This window comes from Arachis hypogaea, chromosome 20 (genome assembly GCF_003086295.3).
Source record: "Arachis hypogaea cultivar Tifrunner chromosome 20, arahy.Tifrunner.gnm2.J5K5, whole genome shotgun sequence".
NCBI lineage: Eukaryota > Viridiplantae > Streptophyta > Magnoliopsida > Fabales > Fabaceae > Arachis > Arachis hypogaea.
In genome coordinates this window covers 3,568,363-3,586,910 of record NC_092055.1, presented here as the reverse complement: position 1 = coordinate 3,586,910, position 18,548 = coordinate 3,568,363, and the positions used below count along the sequence as shown (strand labels likewise).

The following is an 18,548-nucleotide window of genomic DNA, read 5'->3' as shown; positions in this document are numbered from 1 at the left end:
ATTGATTTGTATATTACTTTTGGGATTTGACTGTTCAAATCGCAAATTTATTCTAGTATAGGAAAAATCAGTTGCAAATAACTCGATAACGAGAGCATTTTATAAGGACGTATATCTCGGTCGGAGATTCAGTGAGCTGAATCACATGTATGTGATTTTGAAGATTCATAGCTGGATGATTTATTTTGATTGATTGTGTATGAGATGACTTATAGTTCAATTAGGAATAATGATAAATGAAATTAATAGAGAAAATTAAAAGTAAGAATAAAGATATGTTATTAAAGAAAAAAGAGCACATCACCATATTTCGACTTATAAGTTAAGTTGTAATACACCTTTAGGCCAGTCTTATATATTGATTTTGGAGTCGAGTTTTACTAGAAAGTTCAGACTTTCCGAGTTATAATCTGTATGGCAGTACTGTTATTAGAATTATTTTGATAAGTTTGTTTGTAGTACTGTCTGACTTTGTTCTTATCGACATATATTGTTACAATTGTATTATCCTGTATAAAAAATTCGGCACAAAAATATATAATAAAAACATGGCATTAGATATCCTTAAAAAAGATATATTTAAAAATGATATTATATAAACTGATAATTTGTGACGAAATATTATGTGTCCAGAATTAGCATATAAAATATGTGTTTAAGCCAATTTAAATATATGGAGTAGTGTATACTTTCTAAAAAGTTATAATATATTAAAATTCAAATATATATTTATAGATATAAGCAAGTTAAATTATGCATACGCATTGTTTTATTGTGGTACAGGACTTGTGAATTTGATCCGTTAAAGTTATTCGCATTTCAATTGTGTTCCAAATTAATATTGGATTTTTCTTTTGGTATCTTAAACACATTTTAAATTCGCCTGTTAAAGCTAAAACTAAACCCATTATTCCAAAAGCAAAACAATCCATCTCCTCACCAATATATTATCGCCTTTAAATTACAATCTTACAGTAAAAATGCACGCTAGTATATGAGGTGGAGTATATTTTGGACGAATAGTTAGAACTTGATGAAAGTTCTCTTTTGAACAGCTTCGTAAGCTCAAGTCTTAATGACTGATTAGAAATTACCCAGACCAACATTTATTGTATGAGTGATGTTAGATAGCCAAAGAATAATTATAGACTAAATATCGTTTTTATCCTCAACGTTTTGGGTAAATCCTATTTGTGTTCCTAACGTTTAAATCGTCCTATTTGTAACCCTAACGTTTGTAAAAGTAATTTAATGTTATCCTGCACATCATGAGCGCTTTTAGTTTGAGTTTTAAAAATTTCTTCTTGAAGTTAGAATACAAATATCTGGATAAAATCGATGATATACTCCAAAAAATAGCTCATCAAATATTGAAACTAATTCCTACAACATTTACATAATTCACTTTTCTAGGGACATAATTGAATCTAAACACAAACAGTGGGCATAATATTAAAATCGAACACATCCAAGTGAGACCTAATTGAGAATAAATACATCCAAGTGAGAATAATTGAAAAATATAATTTGATTTGTTAGTATAATTGATAGTAGGATAACATTGAATCACTTTTATAAATGTTAAGGATACAAATAGAACGATTTAAACGTTAGAGACACAAATAAAACTTACTCCAAACGTTGAGGACAAAAATGATACTTTACTCATAATTATAATATAAAAATGTCTCGTAAAAATTCTCACTTATCCGCTCTACTGATGCTGACTAGCAAGTTTGGAATTGATATCATGTATTTGGAACAAGAAGATCAACATGTCATGTGTTGTGAACTTTTATTTTATATGTGATGCTTTCTATGAAAAGTAGCACTCTCAAGTTGCCAATTAATTAAGCTACTTGAACAATTTTCGACAACGATTTTGGACATTTACTGGCCGATTTTAGAAGTACGTTACAAGTTGTAACATGATTCTGTTTTTGGATTGTCAAACTGAAACTTTGCATGTGATTTACAATGATTGCATGTGTATCACTTACGTAGCCTCATTCTACAAAAGAAAATCCTCAGCCATCAATTGAAAACTAATTGATTAAATGAATAAAAAATATATAAATGAGATACAAATATATTTGATTATTTCTTCCACTAATTTGCTGCATCACTCACTTCATTAGGGTGAGCACGGTAGCAGGTACCCGATTATCCGTCCTAACTCGAACCAAATCAATTAAATTGGTTCTGGAACTAACAGGTAATCGGGTCCAACCCGAACCAAACTGATGGCCTTTATTAGTAATTGATTCGGGTATTGGTTGTTGGGGTGTAAAATCCGAACCAATCTGCGAACCCAATCATATATTAATTAAATAAAAAAAATTAAGAATATATATAGATTTTTTATTAGACAATGATTATTCACTATTAATATGTTTGGATTTAATTGAGTTTAGTTTTTAATGTATTTGGTGTTTAACATGTTTGGATTATTTCTATTAATGTTACATGTTTATTGTACTTGTTGAATTTTTAAGATAAAAATTTGGTTTTCTTTTTATGAATTTCAAAGTCAACGGGTACCCAATTATTCGAACCGAACCAATCCGTTCTTAATCGGTTTGGTTTGGTTCGGGTACATGTACAAAAAATGACAAATCCGAATCAAACCGAACCAATTACATTTTGATCGGTTCAATTCTAATTTTACCATAAACCCAAACCAAACCAACCCGTGCTCACCCCTACACTTCATGGCAAACGTACCCAAATTTTTTTTTCCACAGGAACTTCTTTCTCAATTCTTACAAAATGATAAGCTTATAATTGATTGATTGTAATTTAAAAGTTTGAAAGTTATGAAGTTTTAGCCTTAGATGCATTTAGTGGTTGCAGAAACAGAGAAATACAGAGCATATATGGAGAAGACCCAAACTTAGTATATGTCCAAGTCCACTCTAACACCATTTAATTCAATTCATTAAATTTTGTTTAAATATGATCTTATACAAATTTTGGACAGACATTCAGGACCAAAGTGTGCACACCAAAATTTTTCAGATTTCATCAAGAAGAACTGTCTAGCTGGCTTATGATCAATGATCAATCAATATTTATCATTTTACCTTTGACTGTGATATATGTAAACTGATAATTCTAGCTAACTTCAACAACCAGTCCAAGGTTGCAATACAAGGTTAAGGAAACGTTCCTGTTTGTTTGACTTTGACTGTTAGATTTCTTAATCCTTTTGCTGAGATACTCTTTTACTGGCAAGTCAATGATTCTAAATATCAGGACTAGTAGAAACTATCAAAGAAAAGTTTGGTGCCAAATTTAACAACATGAAGTTCATATATGTCATTTCTATGTCTTTGAGGTCCCATCTCATTCAATATTCTTATAATTCCCAAAGGTTGAAGGTTAAAAAAAAAAAAAAAGAAAATAGAACTGCAGATTCTTGTTTTGCTGACTGTTAGGCCTGTATTCAATCACTTTATAAGCAAAAGATGGTTGAACAACAAGCATCACTGATAACCAGTGAAGAATATGAGTTCAAACAAGAAAAATCAACTTCTTTTCCTCATAGTGGCTTCATGGGGAATTCTATGTTATTGTTTACCAAGTGAGTATTCCATAGTATCCCTTGAGCTTGACAAGTTTCCATCAGAGGAAAGAGTGGTTGAACTTTTCCAACAATGGAAGCAGGAACACAAAAAGTCCTACACACATCAAGAAGAAGCAACATTAAGGTTGGAGAATTTCAAGAGGAATCTGAGATATATAGTAGAGAAGAATGCAATGCAAAATCAAAACTCTCCTGAAGGGCACCGTCTTGGACTGAATAGGTTTGCTGATATGAGCAACGAAGAGTTCAAGAATAAATATATTTCAAAGGTGAAGCAGCCATTGAACAAAAGACTCACCAGCAGTGTCAAGGACTATTCATGTGAGAATACACCTTACTCCTTAGATTGGAGGAAGAAGGGAGTTGTAACTAGTGTGAAGGATCAAGGCAATTGCGGTAATTTTCTAATCTCTCAGTTCTTAAATATCTGTCGCTTTAAGAATTTGGTGCATTAATAACTTAAGTATTTGAGTATTTAGCTCTCTAATATGTCAAGTTTTTCTTCATCTTCAATTTTTCTTATCACTAAGTTTTCTGATTCAATGTGTTTTGTAGGTAGTTGCTGGGCATTCTCCTCCACTGGGGCCATAGAAGGGATAAATGCAATAGTAACTGGGGACCTTATAAGCCTTTCAGAACAAGAACTTGTGGATTGTGACAAAACTAATGATGGATGTGAGGGAGGGTACATGGACTATGCTTTTGAATGGGTAATGAACAATGGTGGCATAGATACTGAAACTGATTACCCATACACTGGTGTAGATAGTAGCTGCAATATTACCAAGGTTACATATTCCTCACTATTCTAATATTGAGTAGCCTCATTATATTAATTTGAGCCTAATTATTTAAGGTTTTCATAAATTAGGAGGAAAACAAAGTTGTTAGCATTGATGGATACAATGATGTGGCAAAATCAGATAGTGCTCTTCTGTGTGCTACTGTGAAGCAACCTATCAGTGCTGGTATACATGGCTCTTCATTGGATTTTCAATTATACATTGGTGTAAGTGTTGTTTTCCTGAAGAGTATAGCAGTAAAATTAGATCATGTTATAAAATAATGTTAGCAGCATACCCTTTTGTAAGTAGATTCTTCTTTTCTTGAACAGGGCATCTATGATGGAGATTGCTCAAGTAACCCAGATGATATTGACCATGCAATATTAATAGTGGGATATGGATCAGAGGGTGATGAAGATTACTGGATAGTGAAGAATTCATGGGGAACAGGTTGGGGAATGGATGGATATATTTACATAAAAAGGAACACTGATTTGAAATATGGAGTTTGTGCAATCAATTACATGGCCTCTTATCCAACCAAAGAGTCCACTACTGCACCATCACCACAGAGCCCTCCTTTTCCACCATCACAACCACCACCACCACCACCAACGCCTCCGCCTCCTAGTGAATGTGGTGACTTGTCATATTGTCCGGGGGACGAGACATGTTGTTGCCTCTTTGAGTTGTTTGATTCCTGCCTTGTCTATGGTTGCTGTGAATATGAGAATGCTGTGTGCTGCACTGGAACACAGTACTGCTGCCCAAGTGATTACCCCATTTGTGATGTTGAATATGGACTCTGCCTCCAGAATGCTGGAGATTTGATGGGAGTAGCTGCAAAGAAGAGAAAGATGGGAAAACACAAGTTTCCATGGACCAAGTTTGAACAAAAAACAAGAGACACACATCACAGTCTTCAGTTAAGAAAGAACTCATTTGCTGCAATGCGTTGAATCTGAGGATTCTTGTAGTCTCAAGATGCAGCATGGATTTTCTCTACCGTTATCTATTATGTACTTGCTTTACACTTCTAGTGTATTTTCTCTTCCTTTTCCTGCTTAGAAAGAAGTTTCTCTTTTTTGTAAAGTAATTGGAGGACTGATGATAACTTTAAAAGCTCTTTTATTAAAACAAACTTTTTAAGACCACAATTAACATGTGTTAGGGAGGAACATGACATGCACCAATTCTAACATGCTTAAGAAATTAATTAAGACGGTGGCACATCCAAAATTCTACACATTATTTTGAATAAATTACCATTTATACCATGAAAGATATACACGTTGATAAATGTACTCATATAAAAGTAAAACGACAATTATAACCATGGAAGATGGTTTTCGTGTGCCAAAAGTATCGGGATGTTGGTTATGCAATTGGTCTGTTAGGATACTTTTGGCACACATAAGTCATCTTCTGTAGTTATAATTGTCGTTTTATTCTTATATGGATACATTTATCAGTGTCTATATCTTTCATGGGTAAACCAAGTTGGGTTGGTCTAGTGGTTAGCTCACTAGTCCGCTTAAGCAAGTGTCGGGGGTTCGAATCTTGCCTTGTGCATGCAGCAACCCATTGGCCAGCGGCAAACCCTTAAATGGAGCTCAGTACCGCAACGGATTAGTCTTTGACCTGCCGGGTTGGGGGATACCGTGGAAAACCAAAAAAATATTTTTCATAGGTACAAATGGTAATTTATTCCATTATTTTTTTATGTAAACAATAAAAGTTACGAATCTAGAAGAAGCTTTATTGGACTTGTCAACTCTTAAAATAGAATGGGCCAAAATTAGGTAACTAAGTCCAATTATCTGAGCTAAATTATCCATTGGGTAGTACCCAGGTTCTTTTTTTTTTTTTGGTCAGAGGTATCCATGTTCTTGATGCTCCAATGCTTAAGCAGGCTTGGGTAGATGCATAGATATAAACGGATTAATCTTTAATTGTTGGATTATGAGTTCATGTATCATTGGCCGTGTCCAAAAAATACAAATTGAAATCCTAGACAAAACACTAACTTGAGGTGGTGGATTTAAACAAGTGTCAAAAATTTAAATATCAAGAATTTGAATTACACTTTATACAAGCAGCGGCACAAAATCCATTTGCATCAACATTAGTTTTTTATAGTTATCCAAAACCAAAACATTAGTAATGCTAATTATCTTCTATTGTATATAATTTTACGATAAATGCATTATATACACTTTTAGCATATATGTAATTGTCACATCTTTTTCATAGGTTTACTTTGATTATTCAAGTTGTGCTGGTCGTTGATTTCTCTGGTCCTGAAAAATGGAATTCATTAGGTAAATGATCCCAATTTTATATATCACTCATACCTAATCCCAATTTCTTTCTTTGTTTCATACCGTGACAACAACCTTCGTGAATTCTCAATTCTCTCGATGTTACAATGCCCCCAAATCCATGTCATCGATTGCGACACACACACACCCCATGACTAAACCTTAACCATCATGTAGAAAATGCAAAATATGTAGTTTCCCCCTCCATTTATCCCTTTTTTTATTCCTTTTGTAATAAATATTGAACAAGTACTATAAACAATATACCTAGTTTACTCTAGGTTTAGTAGAGAATGTCACATTTTCTTTATTTATTTATTACTAAAAGGACTTTCATATAAAATATTGAAATAGATATTATTCTCTTCCTATTCGTTACCACTACTTATCAAAATGAAAATATTCGGTAGGGTCAGAGCTAATTAAGATTCAATAATTTAGCACTCCATGCATTTAATAATGGTGGAAAATCAACATGCTTTAGAGTTTTGAAAAAAATGAGCTAGATTTCCTCAATCTATGCGCTATAACTCTATAACGACGTATGATATACTACTATCAATTATAGAATTTTAATTATAAAATAAAGTAGAAGAAGTAGGGCATACAATTACAAGAGTTAAGGCGTAATTAGGTGTGCCAAGATTCCACAATCGCTGCGTTCTACAATTTCAAATTTTGTTTGTCATGCGGCAATGCACATGAAATATGTTACAGTCCCCCTATTATTATTAGGAAAAGTGGTAGTGACTAGTGAGGCACCAAAGAAGAGTGATGAAGAATGGAATGGCAGACAAAAAGAATCAAAGAGATCTAATCATGTTCCCACACCAATCAACGGGGATAATTACCCGCAATCTAAGGGGCTTAATTAATGAAATAATGTGTAGATTTTAATTATATCGACAAATACTTTATATACCAGTGGATAATAGGGAGCTTTGTCTTGCCTTGAACAAATACTATGAATGAGGATTTTGTTTTCGCCTACATATTTTAAAATTTAAACATTGGCCTCTATTATATTCAAGAGTAAATCACGTTACAAAGTATGAAAATTAATTTAATTCATACTGTACTAACCTTTTTTGATGATAGAAACTAGAAAGGATTAAATTCAGCGTGGACTTAGAAAGAGAGAGAGAGAGAGGGGGGGGGGGTTAGGTCCACCTCCACTCCCTGCTTTATTTGCAAGACTTTTACAATGCATTTACATGTACGTAACAAGGGATAAACAAAAACATAAATATTAAAATTAAATAAAAAATATAAATGAAAATAAAAAATAAAAAAATAAATTGAATAAATTAAAACTAAATATAAAAAATCACTTTATTTTTTATTTAATTTTTAATGTAATAAAAAAATATCCATTTAACCTCGTATATCCATACTATAGTATAAAAATTGTATAAAAAAAATACTTAATTTTTTACCAAATTTTCTGACAAAAGAGAAATTTATTCAACTTTACTTATCTATACTATGGTATTATCATGAAACAAAAAAAAAATTCACACTTCTAATAACTCAATGATAATTACAATAATTTGAAAAGTATTTATTTATAATTTTATATTAAATAAAAACTCTAAACCTATTAATATAAGTTAATTTATTAATTAAATAAATAAAATTAAAATATATTAAATTAAATATTTTAATATTTAAAAGAGTACCAGGGATAATAAACATCTCATGTTATAAAAAGCTAATTTTGGACACCAAGGTTCAAACTCTTAACCTTCCGAATCTAGAACTCTAATACCATATCCTGAAACCACTCATCTCAAAAGTGTAACGTGACAGGACAATGTAACACTAATAATCATATTTCTAATACTTTCTAAACCTTCATTACGCTTAGGTCATTGACTCCCTATACTTTCTATATTTAAAAATATAAACAAATAACTATTAAATAATATTTAAACTTTTTCATGCGATGAACATTTAAAACACCAGTTACTTCCACTCTCCCCGTCCCTCTCCCTTTGCTTTCCCACTAACCATTCTTCATCCATTCATCCGTGACTATTCATTGCTTCTCAAATTGGCATTAACATATCATATACTACTGGAAGGTTATCAGGTGTAATGGGAATACCGGTATTCCAGTTGTTTTAACTATTCATCTGAATTATAAAAAATATATATAATATAATACATATTGATTAAGATTAACGGATAAAATAACTGGAACACTAGTATTTTCTCCAGTATACCTGATAACTTTCCTATACTACTACTAGTATCCAATAATGCAAATATGTAATAATTGCATACATAAATAATACAGTATACCATCTAAAATACATTAAATAATACATGCTTCAATCCATGGAGATCAAACTCACAAGTTATATACACTGCAAATTGAGTGAGTATGGGGTGGTGTCTCAATCAGCTATGACTTGTAGTGGCTTTTCTTTGATTTTACTCAATTAGTCACTGCCCCCCTCACTGCACGGCATCATTTACCAACCAACCACTACATACTACAAACACTCTCTGTCACTTGCCACCCCTTTCATTATTATCTCCTCCAACTCCACTAACTAACTCCTTCATGAGTTCATGTCCTTTGTTTGTTTGGATATTCCTCTGCCTTTTACTTTTTCTCTCTTCTTTTCATTGCCACCTTTAATTTAGTCCTTTCATGACTCTCTTCACAAAAGGTTACTCCACCTGTGACTACTGAAACCACTTTCCTCTTTTGTTTCTTTTGCTCTGCAACCATAACTCTATTGCAATTTCTATGCACCCTTATTTACAGGTTTGATATTTTGATCTTCTTCTCTTCATTACCATTCGTTTCTCTTATAAGCTTTTGTACCACTACTATTCAATTCATTCATTATGTTTTGACTCCTTGGCTTAAAGAGAGTTTTACAACTTGAAAGGTTTTTATCCTTTCCAACTCTCTAACTCCAATAGAGTACTATTATAATGCTGTGTAAATTCTCTTTTTCTCTGCTTAATGGCCTAAATTATGCTCACTAGTGCTTTCATTTCTCTGTTGCTTCTCTGAACTTAGTTCAAGATATGCTGAATTGAATCAGAGATTCTATTCTTTCTTGTTATTGTTTGAATTATGAATGATCGGTTCTTCTATCCTTTTTCATTTTCAGGTTTCAAGAGTGGAAACTAGGATTCTCTTAGCAGAGTTTTAGGCCTCAGAGCTGCAAATAAGTTAAGGTATGAGACTGTTTTGAACTTTGAATTTATTACTGAGAGGGGCTGCATAGAAGTTTGAACAATTGAGAAGATGGCTGAAAGGAAATTGAATATCAATGCCCCTCTCATGTCTGTGAGACGCACTGCTGCAACATCATCTTTGTATGAAGTAAGGAAGAGGATATTAGAGAAGCGTCACACCCTTCCACCAAACTACAACAATTCAGACATGGATCAGCTAACAGAACCTGTTGCTGTGCCTTTCAATTGGGAGCATATCCCCGGAAGGCGCAAGGGTAACAGTGCTAATGGCAATGGCAATAGTGCTGGATCTGAGCATCAACCTTCTAAGGAAGCATCAAACACTCCAAGTCCAAGGCTTCCCCCTGGAAAATCCACAAATGCTTCTTTCAAACAGCCATCAGAAAAGGATTCTAAACTTGCAAATAAGATCAGGGCTACAAATAAATCAAACTCCTTCAATGTCAGTGTGGTTAGAAATAAAATGGATGGTGGTAGAGAAAAGAAAGCTGAGAGCATTGTTGAGATTAGAAGGTCTAATGTGGAGGAGAAAAAGGTGAACAAGGATAATGATGATGATGATGATGCTTTTTCTGATGCACTTGAAACACTGTCACAAACACAATCATTCTCCATGAACTGCAGTGAGAGTGGTGTGAGTGGTTTGGATACTTTGGATGCAAAGAAGTTGGGAACCGTCTCTACTGATCAGCAAACTAGAGACTTCATGATGAGCCGGTTCTTGCCGGCCGCGAAGGCTATGACTCTGCAGCCTCCTCAGTACTCTTCAAAGAAGCAGCAATCGGGTGTGCTGGTAGAACAACCACTAAGAGATGTTACCAAATTGATTCGCGATGAAAAGAAGCCATTGCCTAGTAAACAGATCACTGATATCATACCATATTCTGCTCAGTGTCAAGAGGAGGAAGAAGAAAGTGAAAATGAAGGTGATGATTATGACAACTCTGCTAATATCTCAGCAAAAGGCTGCGGATTGTTACCGCGCTTACATGTTAGAAATTCCTTGTGCTTGTTGAATCCTATGCCTGATGTGAAGATCAAGAGCCAGGTTTCATTGCCTTCATCAAATGAGGTTGTGAAGCCTAGTAAAATTTCTCAAATTAGATCTTTTAGCCCAATTCCAGCTGTAAAGAAAGTAAGAACAATGACACTAATGTCTAACATATTTTCTTTAAATCACCACTCTTAAACTTGTTTACTCACAATCTGAATTTTCCTCCCTGCAGGCATGGGATGCAATTCACAATCACAAGAACAAATCAAGCTCAGGAGGTGCATCACCTGACCTGCAAGAAAGCAGGAAGAAATGGACTAGTGATTCAAACAGGTTTACTTATTACTCCGGCGAGTTGCTGCCGGGTAGGCTCTCTCCCTTTCGCCGTTCAAGAGCAGCTGCAGCTGGTGTATCTCCCTGTAGGAGTAAACCTCAGTCTCCATTTCGTGGAGCAAGGCTGCCAAGCGATCCGAGAGAAGCCGAGAATAACCAGCCTGGCAAGATGAAATTCCATAGCACAGAGCTTGGAAAGTTTAGGGAGATACCATCCATGGTAGCACCCAAAAGAAGTTCATATTCAGGGAACCTGACAACTGAAAAAACATTGTACATAGATACTGCAAGTACAGTCAAATTGTCATCTTCAAATTTGAGCTCTGTAGATAAAAATCTAAGGATAGATACTCTGATTGCCGAGTTGGACAAAAGAAGAGGGAAAGAAACTTCTCATCAAGACACAAATCATGTACAAGCTATAGAAGAGAAGGACTCATTGGATAGTTCTAGTGATGCCAATTCTTCTACTTTGTCTAGTATGTTACTTCATAAGGCCAAAGAAGATAAAGATGAAGCATTGAGAACAGATCAACAAGTGTCCTCGCAACTTGTGCTACGAAATTCTACTGATGATTCAATGATGAACAACCAGCAAATTGTGTTAGCTGAATCTCCTCTTCCTCCACCATTGCCAAAGTCACCTTCTGAATCCTGGCTCTGGAAGGCCCTGCCTTTAGTTTCTGCAAAGAATTCGTTCCTGCATTCGAATCAGTCCAATCCTAAAAGGCAAGATTCAAATACAGCATCCAGCAATATTATAAAGTGGGAAACAATAGTGAAAACTTCAAATTTGCATCATGATCATGTACGATATTCTCAGGTAATCTAATTTGTTCTTTTGCCTTTATCTTTGTTAGTCTACTTCAACTCCTGTAGTGATAAAGATGAAAATTAAAATTTATCTTTCTGTGCAGGAACTAATCACACATAATAAATCTCAGCATTGAAAACCTTAGAGATGGAACTCATGTGACTTTTTCTATCATGTTATGCTCCAAGCTCTTTTGATATTGTATTGTATAGAGAGACAAATAGTCATTGTTGGAGATCAATGATCAATAAAAAGAAAGCTTCTTTTGGACTTTTGGAACTTTCAATTGGATTCAAGATTTGTTGATCTGCCTTAGACAAGTGTGTATTGGCTAGTATAGTTATGCCTTTCATGATGCTATTCAAGTTTTTTGTGGAGTGTTTCCTCTTAATTATACAAAGATTCTTTTAAGCATTATAGTTTTCTCACTGTTTTTTTGGGACTTCCAAAGATTATGTTCAATTATGTATGTAAATCAGATCAAATTCTGAATTACAATGAGTTGCAGATTATCATGGATTTGGGGTGTTCTTATTATTATGTTAAGCTGTTAGTTAACTGAGTACCTACAAAAGGAACAGGACAAAATAATTTCCTTATGGAAAAGTATAGGTAACAAATAAGATTTTTGAACAATGTGTAAACAATGTGAATTAATAGGGCTAAAAGAGTAAATTTAATTAGTAGCATTAAATTAGAATGTAGATTATGCTTTTTGTTCTTGTATCTCTAAGCTAAACCTTTCAAAACAATATGAAAAAAGAATCAAAATCACTACACCTTTTTCCTTATTACTTGTGTACTTTTTTATAGAGGTATTGTTTGCCGTTATCATATTATAAAGAAGTATAACTTGGTTTAATTCAAAATTAATGTACGTTTGGTAACCAATTAAATTGGTTCTGAAACAAATTAAATTATCCGTCCGAACCCGAACTGAACCAATTAAATTGATTCTGAAACTAACGGGTAATCGGGTCTAACCCGAACCAAACCGATAGTTTTTGTTAGTGATTGGTTCGGGCATCAATTTTGGGGGTGTGAAACCCGAACTAACCCGCAAACCCGATCATATATTAATTAAATAAAAAAATATATATAACTTTTCCATTAGACAATGATTATTCATTACTAATATGTTTGGATTTTAATGAGTTTAGTTTTTAATGTATTTGGTGTTTAACATGTTTGGATTATTTCTATTGATGTTACATGTTTATTGTACTTGTTGAATTTTTAAGATAAAAATCCAGTTTTTTTTATGAATTTCAAAGTCATTGGTACCCAATTATCCGAACCGAACTAATCCGTTCTTAATCGGTTTGGTTTGGTTCAGGTATATGTACAAAAAAATGCAAATTCAAACCAAACCAAACCAATTATATTTTGATCGGTTCGGTTCTAATTTTATCATAAACTCGAACCAAACCGATCCGTACTCATTCCTACCGTTTTGTCTTATTTAAGATTTATTAATTGTTGCTAAAATTAATAAAGACTAAATAAAATAAATTCTGATTGTTTTTGGCTATTTTTTTGTTATCAAATATTTCTGTTAGAGAAAATACACCAAAGCGTTGGGCCAGCATTAAATAGGGTGGCGAGAAGAATTGAAGTGATGATATGAAACAATGTAAGTTGGAATTGTTTAACAATACCGGGGATGGTAACAGTGACTTGACGGTGCTGGATGTTGAGATATAAAACAGGACAGTTGTGGGGACAATAACGACATCTTATAATGTAGCTAGTCACATTAATTGATAAGGTCATGGATTGCGACCCTCATAACTCAAGTGGTCATCTACTTCTGTAGACTCTGTTGCTCAGTTCAGTGGTCACAATTCTTTAATATTTCCCCTCCCTTTTAGGTGTCACATATTCATTCTTATAATAATATATTACCAGGTTTTTAAATTTTCATTTTAATTCTTAAATTGTTAAAGTTGAATAATCGATCACACCAAACGTTTGACTATAAGATAGTACTTTTTCCCCTTCATTTTTTGGATAGGATGATAGAGAATCTTAGCATGGGAGTGGGACTCATGTAAAAGATATGCACAAGGCATTATTAGAAAACTCACAGCCGTACCATACACATTCTTCTGCCAGACATAGATTAGATTCTTGCCATACTCTGTCACAAACCTATAGAAGAGAAGGACTCATTGGATAGTTCTAGTGATGCTAATTCTTCTACTTTGTCTAGTATGTTACTTCATAAGGCCAAAGAAGATAAAGATGAAGCACTGAAAACAGATCAAGAAGTGTCCTCGCAACTTGCGCTACCAAATTCTACTGATGATTCAATGATGAACAACCAGCAAATTGTGTTAGCTGAATCTCCTCTTCCTCCACCATTGCCAAAGGCAAGATTCAAATACAGCATCCAGCAATATTATAAAGTGGGAAACAATAGTGAAAACTTTAAATTTGCATCATGATCATGTACGATATTTTCGGATAATATAATTTGTTCTTATTAAACTACTCTTTTACCTTAAGAAGTTTTAAGACTCACAAATTCAATTATAATTTTAGTCTTTATTATTATCTTATCTTATCTTTATCTCATCTTTATTTGTTTTTATCTTTCATAAAACAATGCTCTATATATATTTAGTTTTACCTTTATAATTTACAATTTCAACCAATCACCAATCATCAAAATTTCATCTTTTACCTGCTTGAGAAGCAATAGGGTTCGCTAAAGCACAATCTATATATTGGGTTCTCACTGAACCCAACAATGGCACTAGCCATGTCGGGAGTTGATAGAATTAGTGCATTACCGAATGATATCCTTGTTCACATCCTTTCTTTTCTGGAATCTAGAATGGTTGCAGCAACAAGCATTCTCTCGAGCAGGTGGAGGGATCTGTGGCACTCAGTTCCCACAGTGGACCTCGATGACGAACTCTTCCAGGATAAGGAAGAACTGTTTGTTCGCATCGCCTACGCAGTTATGCTATCGCGAGATGTAACGCAACCCATTCTCAATTTCCGCCTCAAATCTGAGTATCCTTCATGTCGTCAATGTGATGTAGAATTGTGGCTCAACACCGCCATTCAGCGTGAAGTTAAGATGATTGAGCTTCATTCTCAGATAATAAGTTTGCCGATTGGAATTCTCACATGTGCAAGCCTTGTTGTTCTCAAGCTGACATCCTTAAAAGTTGACCGTGTTTTAACAGTACACTTACCGGCTCTTAAAACTTTGTATTTGATTTGGGTTGTATTTGTAAAAGATGAATATCTTGATATGATTCTCTCAGGATGCCCAAATATTGAGGACTTGCAAATCAATAATTCTTCTTTTTCTGGGCTAGAATTCAGTCCTCGTGCCATCACTTTCCGTAATCTAATTCATATGAAGCTCTCCGTGTATGAATGTAAATGGGGGTTGCTAGTTGGACTGCTCAACTCCTGTCCCTTGCTTCAAATTCTTGTCATCAGAAAGGAGAAGAAATCGGCAAGTGTATTGGATCGACTAAATCAGCGTGACACACAAACCGTTCCTGGATGCCTTTCATCGCACCTAAGAGCCTGCACTATAAAGAATTTTCATGGTGCTGATGTTGATATTCAATTTGCAATATATATTCTGCAGAATGCAAGTGTGTTAAAGAAGATGACCATATGTTGCTCGAGTTCCTCAAGAAAAGAAGATAGGCTTGAAATTTTAAAAAAGATATCCAAGGTTGCTAGGGTCTCGACAACTTGTGAACTCTTGTTTGAATGACATTAGGAACAGGATTCAACGGTCCAGAATGTTTTGACTATTAAATGGTTTTATAACAAAATATATTTTTAAATTTTTTAATAACATAAGTAGTTTTTATTTTATTTTAGTTATAAATTAATTTTTTATATGTTATTTAATTATAAAATTTTTTTATTTTATAAATTATTATTTTATTATTTATCTATTAAGATTATTAATAATAAAAATAATAAAGATGAGATAAATATAAGATAAAGATAAAATAATAATAAAGACTAAAATTATAATTGAATTTTTGTATATTGAATTTATGGGTTGTGAAATTTTTTTATTATTGTCATGGGTTAAGGTGGAAGAGTGGTTTAATAATTCTTTTTACTTTTATGTTTGTTAGTCAACTTCAACTCCGATAGTGATAAAAATTAAAATTAAAATTTATCACTAATCACACATAATAAATCTCAGCATTGAAAACCTTAGAGATGGAACTCATGACTTTTTCTATCATGTTATGCTCCAAGCTCTTTTGATATTGTATTGTATAGAGAGACAAATAGTCATTGTTGGAGATAGGGGTGTGCATGGGTCGGGTGAAATCGGGTTTGATGCGACCCAGATCTGACCCGAAATATATACCGGACCTATTTGTTAGACTCGAACCCGACCCTAGACCCAATGAAACCTATACATTTTCGGGCCACGATTATACCGGGTAAAAACCAGGTGAAAATCGGGCCGTTAACATTATATTACCTTGATACCTTCTTGTAAGTTAGCATGTAAAAATATCCAAATTTTCAAGACTCCAATCATTATTTGACATGGTAAAATTCACTTAGAAAAATATAATAAGAACAAACTCTTCTCTAAAATTAAAGCATAACCATAATCAATACTAATATTACCTAATAACACCAAATATTTAATTCAATACAAATAACACAAGATTATGTATTAGTCTAAAGTCTTATGCATTTTAAACATAAAATATTAACTTATAGTCTTATATATAATGACTAATAACACAAAATATTAAGGTTTATAACACTTAAATTTCACATAATAATAGCCATCATCCATCACTAATAACACAAAATATTAATTATGTATGATGACCGGGCCACCGGGCCGATTTCGGGTGACTCGAACTATGGCCCGGACCCGATCCGAAATAATGACCGGGTCTATTTTTGAGACCCATACCCGGTCCTAGACCTAATGAAATCACACCAAATTAGCTCCTAAAGTGCTCGGGACCGGACCGGATCTTCGAGCCGGGCCGGGCCATGCACACCCTAGTTGGAGATCAATGATCAATAAAAAGAAAGCTTCTTTTGGACTTTTGGAACTTTCAATTGGATTCAAGATTTGTTGATCTGCCTTAGACAAGTGTGTATTGGCTAGTATAGTTATGCCTTTCATGATGCTATTCAAGTTTTTTGTGGAGTGTTTCCTCTTAATTATACAAAGATTCTTTTAAGCATTATAGTTTTCTTACTGTTTTTTTGGGACTTCCAAAGATTATGTTCAATTATGTATGTAAATCAGATCGAATTCTGAATTACAATGAGTTGCAGATTATCATGGATTTGGGGTGTTCTTCTTATTATTATGTTAAGCTGTTAGTTAACTGAGTACCTACAAAAGGAACAGGACAAAATAATTTCCTGGTTGATTATGCTTTTTGTTCTTAGATCTAAACCTTTCAGAACAATATGAAAAAAGAATTAAAATCACTACACCTTTTTCCTTATTACTTGTGTACTTTTTTATTGAGGTATTGTTTGCCGTTATCATATTATAAAGAAGTATAACTTGGTTTAATTCAAAATTAATGAACCGATTTTATTCTGTTTTATCTTATTTAATATTCATTAATTATTGTTAAAAATTAATGAAAATTAAATAAAACAAATTCTTATTATTTTTTGTTATCAAATATTTCTGTTAGAAAAAAATCAAAAATACACCAAAGCGTTGGGCCAACATTAAATGGCTGTTTTTTTTTTTAAATTATGGAAAGTGTTAACATGTAACACCATGAAATGGAGGGGAAAAAAAATTACACTGCTATGGCTCAGGTATAAAACGCAAGTTGTGTTTTGTATTTGTTTATTTTTTTTTAATTTTAAAATATATTAAACGTAGGTTATGTTTTGGCATTTCCATTTTTTTTATTTTGTTTTAGGCTAAACGCAGGTTGCGTTTTGTTAGTGTCAGAAACTTTTTCTTGGAAGCCCCAAAACGCAGATTGCGTTTTGTACACAAAATAATATTTAAATCCACAACTTTGCCTATAAATACGAAGTCCAGTTTCATTCATCTTCATCTTCACTTCTCTTCTTACTCTTTCTTGCATAAAGTCCTTAGTGGTGTGCTTTTTTGGCAGATAACTATGTCAAAAAAATAGAGTTAGTTGAGACTGAAGGACCTCTCATTAGTAGTGCAGACCTCTCATTTCGTCTACTCGCAAAACGTGTTGAAACCCAATAAATTTCAGTACTGCTGCTGCTACCTCATTAAACGTATTGGGCGAATCGAGTTTTTTGAGTAACAAATTCCTGTAGCCTGTAAAAAGAAAAATGATAATTATTATTATCATCTTAACAAATAATTATTAAAAAATAATATTACGTTATTAAAAAAAACCAAAATTTATTTACTAAACAGCATTATTTATTTATTATCAAATAATAATAATAATAATAATAATAATAATAATAATAATGGCTAACAATAATAATAATAATCTCACTGATAATAATAATA

General features: G+C 33.2%; 3 protein-coding genes across 4 annotated transcripts; all 3 read left to right on the top strand.

Annotated features, from left to right (window-relative positions):
* Positions 1-3,279: 3,279 nt before the first annotated feature.
* Positions 3,280-5,512, top strand: LOC112783487 (low-temperature-induced cysteine proteinase). Its single transcript, XM_025826453.3, has 4 exons — positions 3,280-3,982; positions 4,142-4,374; positions 4,458-4,595; positions 4,701-5,512. The coding sequence occupies exons 1-4, from the start codon at positions 3,508-3,510 to the stop codon at positions 5,328-5,330; spliced, it is 1,476 nt and encodes a 491-aa protein (XP_025682238.1). The 5' UTR covers positions 3,280-3,507; the 3' UTR covers positions 5,331-5,512.
* A 3,520-nt stretch (positions 5,513-9,032) lies between these two features.
* On the top strand, positions 9,033-12,571 carry LOC112783479 (uncharacterized). Of its 2 annotated transcripts, none has more exons than XM_025826444.3 (4): positions 9,033-9,468; positions 9,824-11,046; positions 11,138-12,061; positions 12,156-12,571. In XM_025826444.3, the coding sequence occupies exons 2-4, from the start codon at positions 9,961-9,963 to the stop codon at positions 12,186-12,188; spliced, it is 2,043 nt and encodes a 680-aa protein (XP_025682229.1). In that variant the 5' UTR covers positions 9,033-9,468; positions 9,824-9,960; the 3' UTR covers positions 12,189-12,571. The 2 variants fall into 2 exon arrangements, with proteins under 2 accessions (XP_025682229.1, XP_025682230.1); XM_025826445.3 differs by having other exon boundaries at positions 9,160-9,595.
* A 1,367-nt stretch (positions 12,572-13,938) lies between these two features.
* On the top strand, positions 13,939-15,901 carry LOC112783492 (FBD-associated F-box protein At3g52670). Its single transcript, XM_025826463.3, has one exon. It carries the CDS (start codon positions 14,805-14,807, stop codon positions 15,795-15,797), a length of 993 nt encoding a protein of 330 aa, XP_025682248.1. The 5' UTR covers positions 13,939-14,804; the 3' UTR covers positions 15,798-15,901.
* Positions 15,902-18,548: the final 2,647 nt, after the last annotated feature.

Bases quoted from the DNA above. Each gene is read 5' to 3' on its own strand.
- LOC112783487 (XM_025826453.3), top strand. From the start codon at position 3,508: ATGAGTTCAAACAAGAAAAATCAACTTCTTTTCCTCATAGTGGCTTCA. The intron at 3,983-4,141 runs GTAATTTTCTAA...TGTGTTTTGTAG, and splicing joins GAAGGATCAAGGCAATTGCG to GTAGTTGCTGGGCATTCTCC. The intron at 4,596-4,700 runs GTAAGTGTTGTT...TTTCTTGAACAG, and splicing joins ATTTTCAATTATACATTGGT to GGCATCTATGATGGAGATTG.
- LOC112783479 (XM_025826444.3), top strand. From the start codon at position 9,961: ATGGCTGAAAGGAAATTGAATATCAATGCCCCTCTCATGTCTGTGAGA. The intron at 11,047-11,137 runs GTAAGAACAATG...TCCTCCCTGCAG, and splicing joins CAATTCCAGCTGTAAAGAAA to GCATGGGATGCAATTCACAA. The intron at 12,062-12,155 runs GTAATCTAATTT...CTTTCTGTGCAG, and splicing joins ATCATGTACGATATTCTCAG to GAACTAATCACACATAATAA.
- LOC112783492 (XM_025826463.3), top strand. From the start codon at position 14,805: ATGGCACTAGCCATGTCGGGAGTTGATAGAATTAGTGCATTACCGAAT.